Here is a 24,637-nt window from a genome sequence, read left to right as displayed (position 1 = left end):
AATCCCACTACACTAGACCATTGGATGTGCTGGAGAAAAAATAATCACCCATTGGACTAGTGGCAAAATATATTCACTGTCTAAAATATATAGATTATACTGACTGATAATTCTCCCATAATTTCCTACTCAGCTCTTTGCTTCCCACAATCCACAGTAAACTTGATCCCATTATCTCTCCGTTCTCTCCATGCAAATGATTTACTTCCTTTCTTGGAAAATAAAACAGAAAGGAAATAATCAGACAAGAACCAATTTGACTTCTAATAACAGCTCTTCTTCCTTCACCCACCCTTTCCTCTTGTTGAAGTGCAAATGCTATCTTTCCTTCTTCCTAAAGCCAGTGCTAGCACCCAGATCACATTTTTTTTTTAATTTTATCAATTAACTGTCCCTTCTTTCTATGGTATCTTCAATCTCTCACCCTGTACTGGCTAGTTTTGTGTCAACTTGACACAGCTGGAGTTATCACAGAGAAAGGAGCTTTAGTTGAGGAAATGCCTCCATGAGATCCAGCTGTAAGGTATTTTCTCAATTAGTGATCAAGGGGGGAGGTCCCCTTGTGGGTGGTGCCATCCCTGGGCTGGTAGTCTTGGGTTCTATAAGAGAGCAAGCTGAGCAAGCCAGGAAAAGCAAGCCAGTAAAGAACATCTCTCCATGGCCTCTGCATCAGCTCCTGCTTTCTGACCTGCTTGAGTTCCAGTCCTGACTTCTTGGTGATCAACAGCAGTATGGAAGTGTAAGCTGAATAAACCCTTTCCTCCCCAACTTGCTTCTTGGTCATGATGTTTGTGCAGGAATAGGGACCCTGACTAAGACACACCCTGTTTCTTTCTCTTTCTTTACAATACTATGTAAACAAGTATACTGACCTTAAAAACCCATTCTTCTTTTCCTTTCATTCCTTCTTGTCTGCCCCTCTCTGATAATTCACAGCCAAACATCTGTATCTACATTTATATAGCTCAAATGGCCTCCTTTTGGAATGGGTAGCAGTTTAAACATGGTAAAAAACTCAAAATTATCAGTTCTATATCCTAATTCTTTAGTTATCACTTGTGTGCCTCTGTCATTCTTACCGTTGCAGCCATAACACAGATTATGATCTCTAACTAGAATTACTGTCCTACTCACCAGAATAGACTCCAAACCTCAACACTGTCTCCACGAAAAATGATTCTCCATACCAAAATGATCACTAAAAAATGAAGTGTGGGCTAGAGAAATGGCTCAGTAATTAAGCAGAGGATCCAGAAACTCCAGTTCCAGGTGATCCAACACCGTCTTCTGACCTCCTCGGGCTGCAGCACACACATGGTATGCATACATACTCAGGCATACAAAAACACATAACATCAATTAATTACATTTTTAAAAAACGTAATCTCTCATTATCTCATACCCAAAACCCCTCAAAAGCTCGTATTTTCATTTTGTGTGTGTGTGTACATGTATTAACGGGTGTCCTTAGAAGCAGAAAGAGGGTATTGGAGCTGAAGTTACAAGTAGTTTTGGAATACCTGACATGGGTGCTGGGATTTGAACTCAGCTCCTCTGAAAAAGTAAGCAGCAAGTGTTCTTAATTGCTGAACCATCTCTCTAGTCCCTCCCTATTTCCTCTTTTTCTTTTTTTTAATTTATTATTTATTTTTTTTATACTCCATATTTTATCTCCCCCACACACATACATATCCATCCACACTCCAACTGTTTCACATCCCATACCTCCCCCACACCCTGCCTCTACGTGGATGTCTCCACCCCCACCCCACCTAACCTCTTAACTCCCTGGAGCCTCCAGTCTCTTGAGGGTTAGGTCCATCAGCTCTGAATGAGCACAGAACCAGCAGTCCTCTACTGTATGTGTGTTGGGGGCCTCATATCAGTGGGTGTATGCTGCCTGTTTGGTGGTCCAGTGTTTGAGAGAACTTGGGGGTCCAGATTAATTGAGACTGCTGGTCTTCCTACAGGATCACCCTTCTCCTCAGCTTCTTTCAGCCTTCCCTAATTCAACAACAGGGTCAGCCTCTTCTGTCCATTGGTTGGGTCCTAATATCTGCATCTGATTCTTTCAGCTGCTTGTTGGGTCTTCTAGAGCACGGTCATGTTAGTTCCCTTTTTGTGAGTGCTCCATAGCCTCAGTAATGGTGTCATGCCTTGGGGCCTCCCCCTGAGCTGGATCCCACTTTGGGCCTGTCACTGGATCTTCTTTTCCTCAGGCTCCTCTCCATTTCCATCCCTGTAATTCATTCAGACAGGAACTATTACGGAGCAGTTGTGACTTTGGGATTGCAACCCCATCCCTCATTTGATATCCTGTCTTCCTGCTGGAGGTGGGNTCTATAAGTTCCCTCTCCCTACTGTCCGGCATTTCATCTAAGGTCCCTCCCTTTGAGTTCTGAGAGTTTCTTACTTCCCAAGTCTCTGGTGCATTCTGAAGACCCACACACACACAACCTCCTATCTCCCAAGGCTGCCTGTTTCCATTCTTTCTGCTGGCCCTCAGAGCTTCAGTCCTTTTCCCTCACCCAATACTACTCTTTGGAATATACCCAAAAGATGCCCCACCATGCCACAGGGGTACATGTTCCACTATGTTCATAGTGGCCTTATTTGTGATAGCCAGAAGCTGGAAATAACCCAGATGTCCCACAACAGAAGAATGGATACAGAAAATGTGGTTCATTTACACAATGGAATACTACTCAGCTATTAAGGACGAGGACATCCTGAGTTTTGCAGGCAAATGGATGGAACTAGAAAATATCATCCTGAGTGAGGTAACCCAAACCCAAAAGGACATGTATGGTATGTATGTACTCCCAATTTTTCTTTAAGAATGAATTGCCCATGGCCTAAAAAGGCCTTGCCTCTCTGGTGTCATCTTTTATCCCTCACACACAGCATATGCTTACTATAAATGAAAAGCCAGAGCTCCTTCTTTAGAAACAAAAAAAGAGCTTTTTACTTTCTGTGGTCTTTCAGGTCACCATGGTGTGGTAATTTGAATGAGATATCATCCATGTCCTTGTGTGTCTGAACACTCGGTCCACACTTGGTTACACTGCTTGGGCAGACTTAGGTGTGGTCTTGCTAGAGAAAGTATGTCACTGGTGGTGGGCTCTAAGGTTTCAAAAGCCATGTGGTTTCTCTGCTTGTTGCTGTTCCTACTGCCATGCCTGGTGCTTTCTTCCACGCACACGCACCACCTCCACCACCATCATTATGATGATTGTAATGGCCTCTTATCCCTCTGGAACTATAAACCCAAAATAAACCTATCCTTCTACAAGTTGCTTCAGTCATGGTGTTTTATCATAGCAATACAAAAGTAGCTAATACACATGAAGTTCAGTTGTTACTACTGTTTTTTGTTTTGTTTTGTTTTGTTTTGTTTTTCGGGGTTTTGTTTTGTTTTGTTTTGTTTTTGTGGCTAGGGACTGAACCCAGGGCCATACAAGCAAGGCATATGCTCTGTCACATGGTTAAAACTCTAGCTCCATTTCTCCTTTTTTGAGATAGGGTCTCAATCCCAGTACGGCAGTGTATGCCTTTAATTCTAGCACTTGAGAGGCAGAGGCAAGTAGACCTCTGTGAGTTCAAGGCTAGCCTGGTCTATGAGTTCCAGAACAGCTCTAACTACATGAGACCCTGTTTCAAAACAAACCGCACACCTTTAATCCCAGCACTTGGGAGGCAGAGACAGGCAGATTTCTGAGTTTGAGGCCAGCCTGTTCTACCAAGTAAGTTCCAGGATAGCCAGGGCTATACAGAGAAACCCTGTCTCAAAAAAAAAAACCAACAATCAAAACAAACAAACATCCTAATTGAGATAGGGTCTCACTAAGCTGCCTTGTGATTCTTCTGCCTCAGCTTCCTGAGTAACTATAATTACAGACGTAACCTTGGCAATATGAGTTTTTTATTTTTTTTCTGTCACACTCTCTTGGGGGTGAAGGCAAATCACTCAGTATACAGTATGCATGCTCTAGACCCTGAATTTCTCCACATCTCCACTTAGGGACAGTCTCAGGCAATTAGCCATGATCCTTTTCAGAAAGGCAAGAAAGAAGTGAGATATAGGACGAGAGAACTCTAGGATCTAAATTCTCAGCACACAATCCACTGATGTCACATACAAAAATCCAAAGTTAAAATATATTAAGACTTTTGGGACAACAAGCATTGCATTAAACCTCAACTGTAGGGCTCCATGTGACAACAGGATTCACATGCTCATGAAGCCACCCTTAATCTAAAAAAGGCCTGGGGACGTGGCTTAGAGATTGAATACTTGTCTAATATAAATGAGGCCAAAAGTGTTTGATCTCTAACACCACAAAAAATGGACAAAAGAAAAGTAAAATCAGCTGGATTCATATTGCTAGCCCATGGTGCTATTGCTCCTCTTCTGTACTGCAGACTCTCCTGCTGCATACTACCTATTTCACCTCTACCTATGCTGACCAATAACAAATGTTCATTCACTTGCCATTTGCACTGACTACATCCAACACACAGAAAGTCTGGTATTCACCAAAAGTCCTCAGCTCTTCCATCTCCCAATCTTGTTTCATTTACTATCCATACTAATTCAGCAAACATGCAATGGGCTAGATAATCCCTTAGACTAGGGAGGCAGATAAGCCAAAATTAATGCACTGTCTCAACAATTATCACCAAGTACCACCAAGTACCAAGAATAGTAAATGCTGTCTTACTCAGGGTAGCTTCCTTGGTGAAGAGAATTATTGTAACATGGAGCACTGAAATTAAGCTGGGCTCAGTGTAGGCACTCAAGAAATATTTACTAAGTAAATGAGTATATAAATATATATATTTTTATATACTCATTTACTTACTCATGAAATAAATGCTCATTCTATACCTATAGAATGAGCATAATAAATGCTCATTCTATACCTATAGAATGAGCATAATAAATGCTCATTCTATACCTATAGAATGAGCATTCTAGAGGGAAAGAGACAGGCAATGTCAGAACAGCTTCATTAAGTGCTATAAAGTAAGTAAAACAGAACAATAATTGCCAAATGAATGAGTAAATTTAAAGCCTACATATAAGTAACTGAGAAGAAAAGCCTACATAAAAGAAAACTAAGCTGTGGACATTAAATATAATATTTAATCTTTATCACAAATCAGAGACACTCTGTACAGCATTGAGACACTAAAACACAGAGGTTAAAAGATAAAAAGATACAGGAGCCAAACTATCTGGTTTGAATTTAACTTCTTCCATGTATAACTGTGTGAACATAGGAAGTTTATCTAAATTATTTGTGTCCCAGTTTCTATAGCTGTGAAACAGAAAAATTACTAGTAACCACCTTTTAGAGATGTTGCTAGGATTCAATATATTTAAAGTATTCAAGTGCTTAATACATGATAAATGCTATCTATAACAATAAGAAAATGAATCTGAATAGTTAGGCAAATTGCTAGCAATTACAAAACTATTTAAGTAGCAGAACAATACCAAAATGTTGGTCTTCACGAGTCTGTAATATCTAACCAAGTATGCAGCTAAAATATAACCATAAGTAGAACCAAATGCTACAAGAATGTAAAATCAGGCACTTGATTGCTTCATCCAGGGCTGTGGAACTAAGTGGGACCCAAAGATCAGAGGAGCCAGAACAGTCAGACAAATTTTGCTCAAGATTTTATCTGGTTTCCTATATGCTTAGTCTCTGCTCTCTGAGAATGCTCAGGGAGTAGGTCTTGTCACCAACCTACAACTTGGAAAGCCAATATCTTCATCCATAAATAAAGAAAGGAAGAGTATATTTTACCTTCCTTCATTTAAAAAAAATCTCAGAAAAAATCCAAATCAATTTTTGGTTTGGGATTCTTGCAACAACCTTTATCAGATAGAACACAATCTACAAAAACAGAAGCAAAGGTACCCATAGTTCTCATGACTGGCTCCACTGCCTCCGGGCAAAGGACTTGGAGGAGTGCTAAAGAAACTAAACAAGTTCCATGTACCTGAGAACATTCTGCTCTCTGCTCAGTAGCTGGCATATGAGTTTGCCATTTAAAAGAACTAAATTCCAAAATAACCTGATGTTACACACAAAACAGGCCATTCTCTACATTTCTTGTAAGCTTCTCAGTCACTGTCCCATTACTCTCTTCCCATTTATATTAAAACTCCTCAAAATGAAGTCACCCCTTACCTCTTTCTTTCACAATCCCAATCCAATCAGCAAGTCCCATATTGATCTATGTTCAAAATAAAACCGTTTCTCATCAACACAGACTCTGGTAAGTCACCATTTTCTAACAAAACAAGAATTTCTCAGGGTGTTTTTGGAGACAGGATCTCATGTATCCCAGGCTGGCCTCAAACTCATTATATAGCAAAGATTACCATGAATTTCTGACCCTCCTGGTTTCCATAGTCTTGAGTGTTAGAATTACAGATATGTACAACCATAGCAGGTTTATGTGATGCTGGGATCCAACCCTAGCTTCACAAATGCTAACCAGGCAATCTACCAACTGACTCATGTTCCTCAATTTTTTTTTCTTTTTTTGGTTTTTGGAAACAGTGTAACCTTGAGTGTTCTGGAACTTGCTTTGCAGACCAAGTTGGCCTTGAACTCAGAGAAATTCACCTGCCTCCGCCTCCTGAGTGCTGGGATTAAAGGCATGTGCCACCACTGCCCTGCATGTTTCTCATTTTCTAAATATCGAGACCATCTAGAGAGCCTGTTAAAATACAGAACCAAACATTATGGCGTTCTGATGTAGTTCTCAATGTACGTAGAACATATTAAAAGAACTTAAAGAGAAATTTTTACTCCTCACTTGAACTGGGAAAATATAAATACCAGGTGACTGTAGTAAAAAGTGAAAATGTATACAGAGCCACATTCAAATATACTAAAGAAAAAAGCAATATGGAATTATAAAACAGGTTTAAATAACCCTCAAAAAGGCAGGGAAATGTAAACAGAGGCATATAGAACAGAGGAAAGATTAAGGATAGTTCATTTTGGTACCATGCTTGCCTAGCATACACAAAGTCCTGGGTTCAATCCCCAGTACTGAATAAAACCAAAAATGTTATCTCTATAATATTCTTGGATTATAGGTCTATAATCCAAGTTTAGGGGGTGGTAGCAGGTGGATCAGGAGTTCAAGGTCACCATTAGCTACATAGCCAAGTTTGAAGTCAGTTGAGCTATGTAAGACCCCCTTTCAAAAACTAAAACAGAGGCTGGCAAGATGATTCCCTCAATGCCTGAAGCCCTGAGTGCAGTCCCTGGAATTTATGTAGAAAGGTAAAAGGAGAATCAACTCTACAAATGTGTTCTCTAACCTCCACATGCAAGCCCTGCCCACAAATTGAGCAACACACACACATACACATACTTAATTTAAAAATAAAATCTCATTTCATGTTTAAATGTAGACTGAAAGGAAAGGGATAAAGACTGGGGATAATTCAATGACAGAATGCTTGCCTGGTATTGTATGGGATTGAGTTGCAGGGGAGAAAAAAAAACTATATACAATGTCACCCTTAATCAAAAGAAAGTAGGAGTGGTTATATTAATATCAGATAAAGTACATCTCTATGCAAAGAGATAAACAAGATGGTGGGTAAAAGTGCTTGTCACACAATCCTGATGACCTGTTTTTGATCTCCAGATTCAATGTAAAAAGTGGTGTACATCTGTAATCCCAGCAGTCTCTCCTACAGGGAGATGAGAAGTGGGGATGGGAGAATCATCTGGAAGCTCACAGGCGAGCTAGCCTAGAGTACACAGCAAGGCAGAAAAAAGAAAAAAGAGATCCTGCCTCAGCATGACTGAAGGTGAAAACTGTCTTCTGAAAGTTATCCTCTGACCTCCACACATCTGCATGGCACATGTATGGTATGCCCTCACTAATACCACACATCAAATACACAAACACACACACACACACACACACACACACACACACACACACACATATATATATATATATATATATATATATATATATATATATATATGCAGGGAGGCACATGCAAGCACGCTTGCAAACATGCACACACATATGCACAGGCACGAATGTACACACAAGGACTTATACCCATGCTGGCTGGCATGCACACACACACATAGGCATGAATACACGCACACACAGGCAAGCATGCCTGTACATAGTCACAAATAAAAGTTAATTTTGAAAGAGCGAAAGACAAAAAAAAGAGGGTTGGCAAAGCCATTAAGCAGATTAAAGGTGCTTATTCTGTAAGCCTAATGAGTTTGATCCCAAGGACCCACATGGTCACCAACAAGTTGACCTTTGACTCCCATATGATCACCATGGCACATACATACACAAAAGCTCACACACAGAAAGGAGGAAAGAAGAAAGAAGGAAGGAGGGAGGTGGGAGGAAAGAAGGAATAAATAGAACTAGATTTTTAAAAAAAGAATTCAGAAGGCAGTTTGATATTATATCCCTTTAGCAAAATACTATTAGCAGGGCCTATAACTTGCTTAACAACAAGTTCTTGGACAGGTTTACAGAACATAGCATGAGTTTCCCATTGTGGATCAGGCCTTAAGTACAATTAGAAAGCTGCTGGCTACCTCCATAGCATTCATGCTACTATTGAGCCAATGAGAATGCCAGGCCAGTCATTACTGTAGCTCACAGGATTCACAGCTGGGTAAGACTGCTGATGGTTTTTCTTTCCCAGCAGCCTACAAAAACACCTTCTGATACTATGAAAGTTACCTAGTAGGAAGAATGCTTCCAGGTCAGAACCTGCTTGAATTTTCCATATCCTGTGATCAAAGTATATGGTGTCTTCAGCAACAGGATCTTACCAACAAGTTCTAGTGAATAACCAAGAACAATAACAATACTCTATATTGGTTTTTTGGGGGGGAGTGACCTCTATGACCACCTTCCCATATGGAGTATTTCACCCCTGGCATTGGGCTTTTTGATAATCTACAGCTTCTGAGATGGGCATTATCCTGGTATGTGAGGTAAATTAAATTAAGCTTATCTGTGTGTATGTCTGTACATATAACAGGAAGCTTATAAACTATCATTTATATGGCTTTTTCAAACATCTTTAGTGCTGATTATCCCTCTACCTCCCACATTTCACCCTCATGTCTACTCCCCCACTTAAACCTTTACCTCCATTATTCACCTTTCCTTCATTATACTACCTTCTAAATATTACTAAATATCTATAGGCCCCTTCATCAGAGAAGTTTCTTTATGTAGTGGATGATGTTTAATACAGTTTCTCACAACTGGTCAAAATGCAGAGAGTAAGTCACTGTGGAGTGCTCATCTCTAAATGAGACATCTATATCACACCTCTCTCCCAAAAAGGCTCAGAGAACCTAATAGAAGGGGGGAGGAAGATTGTAAAATAGGGATTAGCCAGGCAGTGGTGGCTCACACCTTTGGTGGCACACTTGGGAAGCAGAAGTAGGGGAAATCTCTTGAGTCCAGGCCAGCCTGGAGTGTAGAGTGGGTTCCAGGACCATTTGGGCTACAAAGAAACCCTGTCTTGAAAAAAAATACAAGTTTATATCACACTCTTTTCCTCAAGGATCAGGAAGCATTGTGGAAGAAGGGACAGAAAAATATTAAGAGTAGACTGCTGTGAAATAATGTCTTCTGGACAGGTTGGAGTCATTGCACTCATAAGGCCATAACAAATAGAGTTCTTAGCACAGCACAAAACTTGCATAAGATCAAACCAGTTAAAACTCCAGCACAGATGGGCTAGAGAGACGCCTCAGCAGTTAAGAGCACTGACTGCTCTTCCAGAGGTCTTGAGTTTAATTCCCAACAACCACATGGTGGTTCACAACCATCTGTAATGGGATCCGATGCCCTCTTCTGGTGTGTCTGAAGACAGTGATCTTGTATTCACACATATAAAATAAATAACGCTTTAAAAAACAAAATAACAAACTCCAGCACAGAGATGGGGTTCTACCCCTAGCTGAGAAACTATTGGCAGTCCGTGGCTACTGAGGAAGAAAAGTCAGTTTTCCTCAGCCAAACCCGAGTGGGGTGGGGTGGGGTGGGTTGTACCACCAAACTTAATTTAAACAAGAATATTTCCCTCCAAACAAAACAAACAAGGAATTTCATGCAAAGAAAAACTGATACCATAAAACAAGTCAAAAGCTTGTAGTTAAAGAGATCACAGGCCCAGGTGACTAAGCTACTCCAGTTGTTCTGCTCAGTGAACGTAATGTACCGATCAAATTACCATCTAAATAACCATGTTCATGTCTATAGAATATTACTGCTTTCAGCTTTAGTAAAAGAAGTTTCTCAAAAAACAAACAAAAAAAAATAAAAACAAAAAAAAGAAGTTTCTCTTGCTGATCATGCTGGTATATTCCTTTAATCTCAGTGCTTGGGAGGCAAACACAGGCGGGTCTCTGGGGTCAGCCTACTCTACAGAATGAGTTCCAGGCCAGCCAAGGCTATAGAGTGAGACCCCGTCTCAAATGTCTCAAAAAACAAAACAAAAACCAAAAAAACCAAAAAACAATAACAATAAAAAACAACAAAAACAAAAAAAGAAACAGGAAAAAAGCCCTTCTCTTTCTAGTGGTATAAATGGTCATGAATGCAAACTTATAACCACAGGACAAAGAATAAATGATTTACTGTCTATAAATAGAACATCTACACAGCACTCGCTCCAAGGCTCATGAAACATCTTGGAAGAAACAGAAAAATGTAAAAACCAGAGGAAGGTGGGAGAGCAGTTTGGAACACAGAGTTCTGGGCATGACATGGCTGTTAAACTCTTGATTACCTGTAGATTTGCACAAGATTGGCCTTCTAACATTCTGTCCTGGAAAAGGGAGGTGCTCACAAAGCTCCAACCTTCCCTAGAGATATAAAGGCAAATCTTTAGTGGTTCAGCCACTGCTAAGTTGCTAAAGTTCTAGTAAGTAATCCTGATAAGGAGGCCTTCTTAAATCCAATGAGTTATCAAAAAAGAAACATAAAAGTAGAAGAAAAGAGTTGGGACTAGGAAGGGGATCAGGAGGGGGTGAGGGAGTGAAAGAGGGTAATGGGGGGTATGATTAAAATACATATAGGTCTGGCTGGTGATATGGATCAACAGGTAAAAGCACTTGCCATTTAAGACCCAAACTCAATCCCTGGAACCTGCATTAAAAAGTCAGATGCAGTGGTGTACATCTGTAAACCCAGTACTCCTAAGGGAGAGGGGAGGTGAAAATAGACGGAAGGTGAAAACAGGAGAGCTGCACACAAGTTCACAGATTAGCTAGCCTGGAGTAGTAGTGCAGCAGAAACAAGAGCGTTGCTTCAACAAGGCAGAAGCAGAGAACTAACTCCTGAAAAGTCCTCTGACCTGCACGTTTGCTATATACTTCATGTTCAGTTCCACCCCCCGCCACATATACATATATATGTATGTGTATGTGTGTGTGTGTGTATACTAAATACATATTTAAAAGAATAAAATGTCACGACATCCATTATTATATGCTAATAAAAAACAAAAATTAATATGTATACAACCATTTCTATCTAAATTATCATAACTGTTATCAGGAAAACTAAGGCCTCACAGGATGAAATACTTTGAGAATAACTGGTATATAGTAATGATAGCGCTATTTCATCCACCCTCCAATATCAGATGTTATCATACTCTACACAAGTGAAAGAAATCGATATTGCTTTAAATTTATGTTTCCCAAATGTGGGCTCCATTTACCTACTGAATCAGAAACTGAGGTTGGAATATATCTTTTTTTTTTTTTTAATGGGTCTTTCAAATAATTGATACACACTAAAGTTTAAAGTGCACTGCTCTACAAATCATAGTGTTTTGCACAACTCTACTGCCTTACAAGAGGAATGAAATTATTCAGTATTTTTTTTCTAAATTTGAGAACACTGCTCTAGAAACAATTAATTTGAAATTCAAATCCATACTCGGAAAATCACTTAACCTCCACAGTTCCAGATTCTTATCATCAAAACTATCATAGTGGCCTTCCTTACTATAACCACTCCAGGTAGCAACTTATTATGTACCATAATCCCTAACTGAACTTCAAAAGTCTATCATCTTTAGGCATTTTTGACTATGAAATCTGTAGGATTTGGGCTGGAGAGATGACTCAGTGGTGAAAGAGTACCTTGCATGTTCGAGGACCTTAGTACACACATCCTAGCACCTAGGTAAAAAGTCAGGTGTAGCAGGAATCCCAGTGCTGGGAGGGGCAAAGGCAAGAAGACCACTGGGACTTGCTAGCCAACAGTTTAACTCAAGGTTCACTGATAAATCATCTCAAGAGAATAAAGCAGAGTGATACAACAAAACACTTAATGTCCTCCTCTGGCCTTGGTGGGCTCACAAACATATGCTCATACTCATATACATACAAGCATGTACATACTCATACAATATATACACACTGGGTCTACATGGTTAACGATTGGAAGCAATCATGAAAACTCTATAATATTTAGTAATTTCCAACTGACCTAAAGTAAAAACTTAAGAGTACAGTGAATATGTTGGGGTGGGGGTGTACTGAGTAAGCAAGAACAGCCAGCCGCCTACTAAGGATCTGGTTTTCAGCTAGGTTTGGCAGCCCACAGAAAGAAGCAGAAGAAAATTTAAGAACTGGATGCTTTCATGAAACTTGTGCTAGAATGTACAAACAAAAACAGAATATACCTTAGAAATGTGATTAAAGACATATCGGATCCATAAATTCATTGAGCATTTGTAAGTTTTAATATTCTTAAAGTTTCAGTAGTTTTATCATTGCAAATGTCAAATATCTACTGTACAAAAAGATGTCCGCCAGTCATGGTTTTCTTTTTGTTTTAAACAATAATCACATCAGAATACAAAAACCTTCCCAGAATCCCCAAGTTTTACCACCTCACACTGTTTGTAAGAAAGTACAAATAATGTAAGTATACAACCATAAAGGGAATGACCAAGTAACTGGTGATAAACATATAGATAAGAAGGTATCAGAAACATGTTGTAGATGACTATTTAACAACCTAGCAAATACCCATATTTAAATGCTAGGTGTGGAATGAGGGAGATCACAAAATGGTATTTATGATATAATCCCAACCTATAAAAACATATGTTGTTAAGTCAAAGGACAAGAGTTAATACAACAGCAGCAAAAATAAATAAATAAATAACAGTGAATTGTATCCAACAGACTCATAGATGACTTTTTTATTTCCTTCTATTATTCTTTTTTTGTATTTTCTATAATGGACATGTCTCACTTATATAATAAGAAAAATCATTTTTTTTTGCATAGGCCAGCCTTGACTTTACAATCCCCCTTCCTCAGTCTCCAAAGTAACTGTAATTATAGGCCTATGACCTAAAGCCCATTTGAAAAAAAATTCATTCTTTTAAAAATCTGGGTTGGGCCGATGAGATACCTCAGTAGGTGGTATTTGTCACCAAGCCTGACAACCTGAGTTCATTCCTGGTCTCACATGGTAGAAGGAGAAAATTGACTCCTCCAAGTTGTCTTGTGATCTCCACATTCACAGCATGCTATGTACGCCCAAGTGCTACCCCATACACTTTAAAATCTAACTTTCAGGAACTAGGGAGATGGCCCAGCTTGTTATGAAAGAGGGCCTGAGTTCAAATCCCCAAAACTAACATAAAACTGAGCATGGCCATAAGTGCTTGCAACCCTAGCAAAGAGGGAAAACAGACAAATGGATCTCTGAAGCTTGCTAGCCAGCTAGCCTAACCCAAGCTCCAGGTTTGGCATGAAAGATAAGGTGGAGAGCAGTAGAGGAAGCTACCTGACACCTGCTCGAGCACGTGTGCACACATGGATGCATATACACATACTCACAGGAGTGTGCTCTCCTACAAGTGTAACTTTCAGGCTGGGGAGAAGGCTTAGTGAGTACAATGTTTACTAGGCAAACATGAGGACTTTAGTTCAATCTCCAGAACATATGTAAAAAAGTTTCAAGTACATATAATCCCAGGGAGACAGACATGGGAAAATCCCTGGGGCTATCTGGCCCACCTGCCTGGCTACTTATAAAGTACCAGACCACTGGGAGACCCTATCTCAAAAAAAAAAAAACCAAGATGGCTGGCTCCTGAGGAATGAAGCCTGAGGCTGACCTCTGGCTTCCATACATGTGTACACACCCGGATACAGAAACCCGCACAAGTAGAAGAAAAATTTTAACTTTCAGACTTGGGTACAGACAAAATAATTTATGGAATGTCAGTTATGGAGTCTGACACAGGGTAAGAAGTTAGGAAATATTCATTCCTGTTCTGTTTCCAGATTTCTAAACTGTGATCAAAAGCCCTTTTAAAGAGATATCATACACACTTCCAAACTAAGGGCCAGAATGAAATAGTTTTTTTCATTATGACTTGTTCATTTATTCAAAACTGTACTAAATATCTATTGCATTTATCTCTACCTCCAGGAAGTAACAGACATATGTACAACTATAAGATAAAATAATTTTTTATTTTTTAATATTTTGAGGCAAGGGCTTACCAATGAGTTATATCCCAAGCTCTTTACATTATTATTATTATTATTATTATTATTATTATTATTATTATTTGAGACAGAATCGTGCTAAGTTGCCATGCTGGCCTTGAACTGGCTCAGGCAGGCCTTGAACATGAGACCCACTGACCCCACCCTTACTTTGTTTTTGAGTATAACAGGAACAGCTCCTTTAAAAATTGACAACTTAACATTCTAGAACTTATATAGTAAGAGAATGGTCCCGAATACGGTGTTTTATTAAACTCCAGTATACAAATTCCCTCAGTAATAGGATAATATTTTGATTTTTATTATATACACTAACCTTACTGGAAACCTGGGTGACAGGTGCATTTGTCCTGTTGTTTTACCCTATGTATTTTAATTTTAATTTAGTTAGACAGTCCTGCAGACAGCACAGAAATAAAATATTATTCTGGTTCTGCCTCCATTTATAGAATGTAAGCAAACTGCTTTACAGCTATGAAAGAGGTATTGATTTGTAAGCGAGGCTCACAGAAGCAAAAGCAACTTGGCCAAGGCCACTGATAGTAAGTTACAAAGAAATCCATGTTCTTAGACTCAGATATCTCAAAAATGCAGAGCTGCCTCCCCCAAAGCCAGGATATGAGGGAAAACACAACCATACAACTGATACTTTCTTTGTAGCTAGAACGCAGTTACAAAATCAAATACGTACAAAATCAAATGTGTGTGTATATATATATATATATATATATATTCATGCACACACACAAAGTACAATAAATACACATAGGGAAATAGAGAGAAACCAGAGACCACTGTCAGCTAGCACCTAGTTGTTGGGCAAGGAGCGATAGAAAAACCCAGGTCTAGTACATTGAGAGAGGGGCTAGTTTCTGAGCAGTAGGTAGAAAACGGGGCTGAGAGGAGGAGAGAGCAAGTGAAAACAACACACCTGGCCAACGCACCCTGACCAGCCTGGCCTGCCCTTCTTACCTGCCGTGAAACCAGTCCTGGCACATGTCACACTCGATCATGAAGCGGGTCACATCATAAGGCAGTCGACAGAGGCAATACACAGGCACCGAGGCCATCTTCACAGGCGGTTGGATCGTTTTGCGCCGTGCCAGTTTTGAAGCTGTACAGGGTCAGAAGGCAGCAACAAGCGCCTTCTCTAGACGATGGCTAGACACAAACAACACTTCTTTACCAAGTGACTCCTCCGGCCCCGGGTTTCCAAATCGTTCCGTGTCTCCGCCCCCACCCCACCCCCTGGGTACCAACCTCCAGTTCTGAAAAAGGGAGTAACCGAGCCAGGACTCAACACAGCTGGTGAGAGTGCAGGAGTTAAGTGGAGAAAGTCCACCCACCCTTCAGGATTTCTTTCACTTGGAAAGAACAGCAAGAACGTTCTGCTTTCTGCTCTGCCCTGCCTTCCAAACGCCTCCCCCAGACCCCTACCTTCTTTGGCCTTGAAGTCAGTGACAACTTCTTTCCGGGTTTCATGTAAATATCTGGAAGCTTTCGGGAAGCTTCTTTAATCCCTCACTGAACCCCCTCTCTTCACTGCCCTCTTGCTTCCCAGGACTCTCAGCTCCCTTTATTATGAGGCAAACCGCGGCATAAAGGATGAGGCTGGGGAAGAGGGAAGCTGAGGAAGAGACCAGAGACCCTGTCTAGCCCCCAAAATAGGAAGAAGCAGAGATGCGGAAATCCCTGAAGGTCTCCGCAGGTTATTCCGAATTACGCCCCCCCAACCCCACCCCCAAAGCCTTCAGGAACAAGACAAACAAGACTAGGCACCCAACTCAAATCACAGTTCTGGGATCGCGTTGGGAGAGTTTAAATGATCCTTTTCGTCATTCTCAGTATCATTCCTTCCCGAGCAGTAAGGAGTCTCATTCTGCTCCCAAATGAAATAAACCGCAATTTCGTCCTGCACTCCAAAGCTGACAGGGAGCTCATCTCCCCCCCCCCCAAACACACACACTAAAAAGGATCTCTTCGAAGCCCCCGTAAACTGACTAGAATCTCCTCGCAGCCGCGAAACTAAGCGAACAATTTGTTTTCCCTTCCACAGCTCCAAATGGCAGGCATTGCCTTGCAATCCCCTCCGACTGCCAAGGGTTCGGCGGTCGCCCTCACCTGACAGTCGGCTGGTCTTCAATAAGAACGTAGCTTGCTTGCAGCCCCCAAAACTTACGAGGAGCTCTCTACGCCTCCTCCCCCCTCCCACTGACAGGAACCTTTTTACGCCCCAAACCTGATTTAAAAATGTCCAGGATCGCAAACGCTACAGAGATCTCTTCATGCCCGAAGCTGCAGGGGGCAAGCCCTCAGGGCGCAGAGCTCAGCCCCAGGGACTCGCCAGCGGCTGGGCTCGCTCCGGGGCAACCCAGCTCTGCGCTAAGCACAGGCTAGCCGGGCCAGTTCCGGCCCGAGGCGGCGCGCGCTGAATGCTGGGATTGCCGCTGCCAAACAGTGAAGCTGACTTGCCTTCTCCTAGAAACCGCATGCCGCGTCACGCCGTGCCCGTGCTCGGACCGGGCTTGCGGGCAGTGTCCACCTCAGCCCTCCCACCGGCTTGCACCTTAGAGCCTTCTAGAGACCCAGGTCTCAGCCGGGGCTGGGGAGGGGGGCGGGGGGCGGGGCCGCCGGACGCACTGGCAAGTGGCTTTGTCGCTGCACCCTGCGCGAGACAGGCTTGCCGGGGCTGGAAAAAAAAGACCGCCGGAGAGGTCGCCAAGAGAGCCCACTATCCGGGGGGTTGTAGGAGATTCAAAGCAATCAATAAAGTTTATTCAAAATCACGAGGCAGTTGAGGCGGAGGGGGGTGGAGAGATATGGTAAACAGCTACCATATTGAGAGTGGCGGCGTCCTAGGAAGAGACGAGGCCGCCGCCATCTTAGGAGGCTCGGGCACGGGAGGTGAAGGTGGAGCCCCCGCACGTCAAGCCGGCGGCTCTTGCGTGACGTCACGGGGCGGGGCGACACCTCGAGGGAGCCTAGGCTGTGCGCCTCTTCTAGGTGGTCCAATTGCGCTGAAGACCTTGAGCTGATAGGCGGGGGAGCCGCCATCTTAGGCGAGGCGGTAGTTTGGCTCCATTTTGAGTGGGGCCTGGAGCGTAAGTCTTCCGTAACCCCGGGTAAACACGGAGTTGGAAAAAAAAAAAAAAGCCAAGTCCGCACCTTCCTCCGTCCGCCCTCTGAACACTCGCCTTCCCTCCCTAGTCTCCTCCTCTGGGAGGAGGTGAGGGCCGTGGCTCCAGACTGCAGGCAGAACTGTCACATAGGGCTGCGGGGGCGGGTTTCAGCCTTGGGAGACACCAGCTACGCCCTCCAGCTCCTGTCCATTGAGCCCTGTTAGTGGACGAGGTCCTTTTCCCACGGTTGGAGGTATCATTTAATCTTCACTCAGTGAGAGGAAAAAACTGCCATTATCACCAAATGAAGAAACAGGTTTAGAGAAGGAAAGTGGTTTGAGAGCCTGGGAATTTAAAAAAAAAAGTCTTTTCCCCCAACAGGCTCTTCCCAGGGTCTCTGTCATGAACCATGCAGGTTCAATTCCATGAGAAGCAAAAATCAGTTTAATGCTTTCCATATATTTGTACCAGGATTTTCAGACTGCTTTACGGTGGCACTGTTTGAATTTTCTTTTTCTTCAGACATTAATGAAATATCACTAGTTCTCTTACTATTACCACTTTCTTGCAGGATCTCATTACTTTATAGAAGAAAGTGTATTAAAAATTGTTTTCTGGGGCTGGTGAGATGGCTCAGTGGGTAAGAGCACCCGACTGCTCTTCCGAAGGTCCCGAGTTCAAATCCCAGCAACCACATGGTGGCTCACAACCATCCGTAACAAGATCTGACGCCCTCTTCTGGAGTGTCTGAAGACAGCTACAGTGTACTTACATATAATAAATAAATAAATCTTAAAAAAAATGTTTTCTGGAAATGGAAAGATGGCTCAGAGGTTAGAAGCACTGACTGCTCGTCCAGAGGACCCAGGTTCAATTCCCAGCACCCACATGTCAGCTCACAGCTGTCTGTAACAGGGGACCTGACACCCTCACATAAGACACACATGCAGGTAAAACACCAAAGCACATAACATAAAAAAAAGAAATTTTAGAAAAAAAATATTTTCTTACCAAAAGAGGAAAAGTGGTATGGAAAAAAAAATATGTGTAAAACAGTTTTCTGGCTGGCAAACAGATATACAGGGACAAAAGTGTCCTTGTCAGAGAAAAATAATTTCCCTCGTCTTGTTTCCCCATTTCTCCTTTCCTCTCCACCTCAGCCTCAGCTTCTTGGGTGCTGTGATTATCATTTGGTGGAGAACTCTTTAAAAACCATCTGAGAGAATGGGGCAAGAGAGTGACAAATTTAACAAGAAAGGAAAGAGGGAGGAAAGAAAATGAAGAGTAAAATAAGCTAAGCCTCATGGGCTGCTTGCTGTTGTAAGCTATGCTGCAGGGAGTCTAAGAGGATATATAAAGATTTCCTAAGGCCCTCGATACAGCTCAGTTGGTAGGATATTGCTTAGTATCCACAAACCCCCAGCATTCAATTCTCGGAACTGCATAAACCTTGGGTGGTAGCCCATGTACTCAGGAGGATCAGAAGTTCAAAGTCATCCTTATCTACAACAGTTCTAGGCCAGCCTGGGATACATGAAATCACGCTCAAAAACAAAGTTTAATAACATTGTATACAAAAATAAGGCTCATGAACAGTGGTGGCATACGCCTTTAATCCCAGCACTCTGGAGGCAGAGGCAGACAGCTATCCGTGAGTCCAAGGCCACCCTAGTGTACAGAGAGAGTTCCAGGACAGCCAGGGCTGAACACAGAGAAATCCTGTCTAGAAAAAACAAAAAACAAAAACAACGACAAAAATTGAGGTGCACAAATGCATGGAGGCACATGGGGAGTCATACTGTAAGAAGGTAAATCAAGAGCTATTATAATACAAAATGCAAGAGTTTAGATTTTGTCTTTTAAGGAATAAGAAACTACTGAAATTTTAAAATGGGGGAGGGACCACAATTGCCTGAGAGTATATATGGGAATCAAATGTGTGCAGGACTATATAAAGGTAAGAAGAGGGTACTGGATCGCACAGAACTAGAGTTAGAGGAGATATGAACTGCTGTCTTAGGGTTTTACTGCTGTGAACAGACACCATGACCAAGGCAACTCTTATAAGAACAACATTTAATTGAGGCCGGCTTACAGGTTCAGAGGTTCAGTTCATTATCAAGGCAGGAACATGGAAGCATCCAGGCAGGCATGGTGCAGGCAGAGCTGAGAGATCTACATCTTCATCTGAAGGCTGCTAGTGGAAGACTCACTTCCAGGCAGCTAGGGTGAGGGTCTTAAGCCCATGCCCACAATGACACACCTACTCCAATAAGGCCACACCTTCTAATACAGCCACTCCCTGGGCCAAGTATATAGAAACCATCACAACTGCCTTGGGTCATGGGAACGGAACCAAGACTCTCTGTAAGAGTAGTAAGCACTCGTAACCACTGAGTTATCTCTCTAGTAACTGAACTGTCTTTGCTCCTTAGCCAGAGTAGTATGCAATTTTATTAGGACCTGAAACATATTTTGAGATGTTATAGATCAGTTAATACTAAAGTTGGCTTCAAAGACATGCAGTAAGAATGTTTTTAGGGATAAATTCAGCACCACATATGAATGTCCTAGCTAAACAAACTAAATATAACGCCAAATGAACTTATTAGGTAAACCTCAAAATTTTGTTTTGGTTTGGTTCTTTCCAGACATGGTCTCACTATGTAGCTCTAGTTGTCCTGGAACTCACTATCACTATGTAGACCAGGCTGGCCTTGAACTCATGGAGATCTGAATGCCTTTGCCTCTGGAATTCTGGGATTAAAGGCATGGGCCACTATGCCTGAATGAACCTCAATTTTTTCTAAGGTTTCTCTAATACCCCCTAACATAAAGAAAACTATGAGGAGGCTCACAGTGGAAATGAACAGTTTGACTAAACTGCAGACACATAGCCATGTGACAGTATAGCAAGATGACAATACTTGCAGCTTAAGCCTTTTAACTTTACAAAGAATCAGGAATGGGGACTGGAGGGAAAAAAGGAGAAAGGATATCAAGATAGTGAGTGGGGCCAGAAAATAGTTTGGTAATCTGGATATTTTGGAGGCTGAATAGGCAGACCTTTAGGTGTAATTGAAAGCTGAAGTGGATGAGGAAAAGAGATAGGAGTTCATTTCTGAGTTTAGTGTCAGAATGAGTGAATGGATGGTACCACTGACTAAGCCAGGGTATACAGAAAAAACAGGTTTTGTAGGGACAAATAAAATGTAAGTTTAAATTGGATTATGTTAAGGCATATGTGTCAGGCAGTGGTGGCACACGTCTTTAATTCCAACACTTGGGAGGCAGAGGCAGGTGAATCTCTTGAGTTTGAAGTCAGCCTGGTCTACAGAGTGAGTTCCAGGATAGCCAGGGCTACACAGAGAAACCCTGTCTCAGAAAAAAAAAAGGCACATGTATGGAACTCACTGAATCATCATTCTCTTTTTTCTTCTTCCTTCCTTTTCAGTTCTTCTTCCATTCTTTTGTTTTGTTTTGTTTTTTTCCTTCTTGCTCCAGCCCTGCTCACTCCGGCCCAAAGATTTATTTATTATAAGTAGGTACACTGTAGCTGTCTTCTGACACACCAGAAGAGAGGATCCCATTACAGATGGTTGTGAGCACCACGTGGTTGCTGGGAATTGAACTCAGGACCTCTGGAAGAGCAGTCAGTGCTCTTAACCGCTGAGCTATCTCTCCAGCCTTTGGTTTGTTTGTTTTTTTTTAAATTTATTTATTATTATTTTCTTTATTTACATTTCAAATGCTATCCCGAAAGTTCCCTATACCCCCCCACCCCTGCTCCCCTTTTGAGACAGAGTTTCACTGTATAACCAAGATGGCCTCAAATTTATTATGTAGCCTAGGCTAGCCTCTAACTCATGCTCCTTCTTTCCCTATATTGTTGTAGGACGCAATCAACAATTCTTTTTCTTTTTCTGAGATACAGCTTCCCTGTGTATCTGGCTGTTCTGGAACTCGATCTGTAGACCAGGCTGGCCTCAAACTTACAGAGATCAGCCTACTTCTACCTGCTGAGTGCTGGGATTAATGATGTGTACCACTACTGCCCAGGCAAAATTATATTAGTTTTATTTGTATGCGAGTGTTTCGTTTTATATGAATGTCTGTGCTCATGTGTAAGCTTGTTTCCTAAAGAAGTCAGAGAAGAGTGTCAGAGTCCCTGGAAATGAAGTTGAGTATGATTGTGAACCACATTGTGCTACTGAGAGTTGAACCCAGGTCTTACAAGAACAGCCAGCAGTTTGTTTGTTTTTTATTTATTTATTTATTTATTTATTTATTTTGCTTATTCACTTTACATCCTGCTCACTGCCCCCTCCTGGTCACTGCCCCCCCCACAGTCCTTTCCTCTCTTTCTTCTCTGAGTGGGTGGGGCCCCTTGATATTGCCACACCCTAGCACTTCAAGTCTCCCACTGAGGCCAGAGAAGGCAGCCCAGCTAGTAGAATATATCCCATGGACAGGAACAGCTTTTGGGATAGCCCCTGCTCCAGTTGGTGGGATTCGCATGAAGGCCAAGGTGCACATCTGCTACATATGTGCAGGGAGGCCTAGGTCCAGCCTGTGCATGCTCTTTGGTTGGTGGTTCAGACTCTGAGAGCCCCAAGGGTCCAGGTTAGTTGATTCTGTTGTTCTTCCTGTGGAATCCCTATCGCTTTGGGGGCCACCTCTCCCAACAGTTCTTTATTAACCAGCACCAGGCACTGTAGTAGGTGCTGAGGATGATAATGAATGATAAAATAAAGGTTCTCTCATGTCTATTGTGCACATGCTATTCTAGACACCAGGAATTCTGGAATGAATAAAACAGACAAAAATCCATGTTCTTGTGACTCACATTCCAGTAAGGGAGACAGACAATACAGTCAAATAAGATAATTCTGAAGTGTAATGAATGCTATCAGGGAAGCAGGACAAGTTACAAAATAGAGAATGATCCAGAGAAAAAGCTACTTTAGATAGTGTAGACAAGGGAGGCCTCTCTGAGACTGTGTCTTGTGAGTTTAGACCTGAATATTAAGAGCTAGCTAGGGACAAAATAGAATCAAAAGTGTAAAAGCCCTAAAATAGTAGTGGAAGGAGCTGGTGTGGTATAGGTAAGGATTAGAATAGAATCTGTAGACACGAATAAGAAACTATACATGGACTCTTCAGAAGTATACAACATAGTGAATAAGGTAAGGTAACATTAACAAAATAAAGGGTGAAATATGGCAAAGCCTAAATGGGAACAACTGTGTGATGACAAAGGTCACAGTTAACCTACAGAGGTATGCAATTCCTTTCCCCAGAAAAATTCTCTGCATTGTTCTTGAGAGATGAAAAAGAGAGGCTAAAAGATATGGTGAAATGCTGAATTTCAAGAAACTCAACCCAAGGCAAGTCTGAGTTGCTAACAAAGGACTCCTAACACTGTCAAGGAAGGGAATCAGCCTGCTGTTGCCCTGGAAGTGTGTGGTCTGGCCGCTCTCAAAATATAGTATGTGATCTGAATTGGTTCCCATAGCCCAAGGTTGCTCTGGAAACCTTCCTCTCACAATACATGTCCACTTAATACTTCTAAGCATTTAATTAGACAGATAATTGAATGCATTTAATCAGATAGCTACTGACAACCTGGGTGACTCATACCCTGCTAGAGAGGATCCCAGAAAGGATCTTTCCAATTCATTTTTCTTCAAAAACGTAGATCTATCTGTCATAATAGAATGTGATGAGAACTAAAGTGAACATCAGCATCTGTGAAAAGAGAAGGGAACAGAATGGGGCGAAAGGAAAGGATAAGATGAGAAAGATTAGTTTGTTTCAAAACCGACTTAAAAGCACAGAAGGGCAAATAGCAACGTTAATAGCACTTCTCTGAACATGGGCTTGCATATAGCCCAGCAGGGTGGTACTGTCCTGTAACCCCAGCTGCTCAGGAGCCTGGTGAAGGGAGGTTGCAGCAAGTTTAAGACCTGCCTAACAGAGTGAGTTTAAAGCCATCTGGGACAACTTAGTGAGTTGTAGTCCTGGCTGTCCAGGAGCTCCATATGTAGACCAGGCTGGCCTCAAGCTCACAGAGATACTCCTGCCTCTGCCTCCAGAATGCTGGATTAAAGGCATGTACCACCAGGCTCAGCTTCAAAATAAAACTTTGTAAAAGGTTGAAGATGTAGCTCTGGTACATTGTTTGCCCAGTATGTGAAAGGCTCTGTAAATAACACCCAGTCCATAATAAAGAAGTAAATAAATAAACAATAATAGAAATTCTTTAAATGTTAATCCAGTCCTCTACCCTTGAGGTAGATACCAGTAGCATCTCCATTTTGTGGATGAGGAAACGGACTGAAAACACTTTCTAATTTACTTGCTCCAGGTCATACAGTATGTATCCACTTAAGCTGGGTTTCCTAATGATGCAGGTTGTAATGGTTAACATTGTCAGTTTAACATCTTAGAACTAGAATCATCTCAGAATAAACCTCTAGCTATGTCTGTGAGGAAACTTCTAGGTTGGATTACTTAAGGTGTGAAGATCCAAATGAATTGTGGGTAGCACCATTCCATGGGCTGGGGTTCTAGCTAAACCAAAAGGGGAAGAGCACAAGCTAGATACCCACTTCCAGCTCTTGTTTGCTGACAGTGGATAAAATCTGGTTAGCCACCTCACATTCCACTTGCCATGACGCCCATACATTTATAGTGCTGAGCCTAAAGCAACCCATCCTTCCTAACATAACTGTTTTCAAGTATTTTGTCACAGCAATGAGAAAAATCAGCTAACACACAGCCCCAAAGTCCAGGTTCTTATCTCCTTAGTTGTACCACTGCTGTATATTTTATAGCAACTGATATATGGATGAATGAGATAGGGTAATCAGCAAGTTTTTTGTATAATTTAAGTCAGAAACCAAGTATGGTTTGTATAGTCTTAGA

General features: G+C 41.7%; 1 protein-coding gene across 5 annotated transcripts in view; it reads right to left on the bottom strand.

Annotated features, from left to right (window-relative positions):
- Positions 1-17,490, bottom strand: part of Phf8 (PHD finger protein 8) — a 109,973-nt gene extending 92,483 nt beyond the window's left edge. For 2 of the 5 annotated variants that reach the window (XM_021187339.1, XM_029534136.1), the window contains exons 1-2: positions 16,713-17,490; positions 15,564-15,752 (exon numbers count right to left, since the gene is read on the bottom strand). In XM_021187339.1, the coding sequence (XP_021042998.1) occupies positions 15,564-15,661 (98 nt within the window). In that variant the 5' untranslated portion in view covers positions 15,662-15,752; positions 16,713-17,490. Of the gene's footprint in view, positions 1-15,563; positions 15,753-15,851; positions 15,864-16,712 lie in introns of those variants that run through there. The other 3 variants (XM_029534134.1, XM_021187340.2, XM_029534135.1) reach the window with 2 other exon arrangements.
- Between the last annotated feature and the right edge of the window lie 7,147 nt (positions 17,491-24,637).

This window comes from Mus pahari, chromosome X (assembly GCF_900095145.1).
Source record: "Mus pahari chromosome X, PAHARI_EIJ_v1.1, whole genome shotgun sequence".
Classification (NCBI taxonomy): domain Eukaryota; kingdom Metazoa; phylum Chordata; class Mammalia; order Rodentia; family Muridae; genus Mus; species Mus pahari.
The sequence above is the reverse complement of the archived record's forward strand: the minus strand, read 5'-3'. Positions and strand labels throughout refer to the sequence as shown.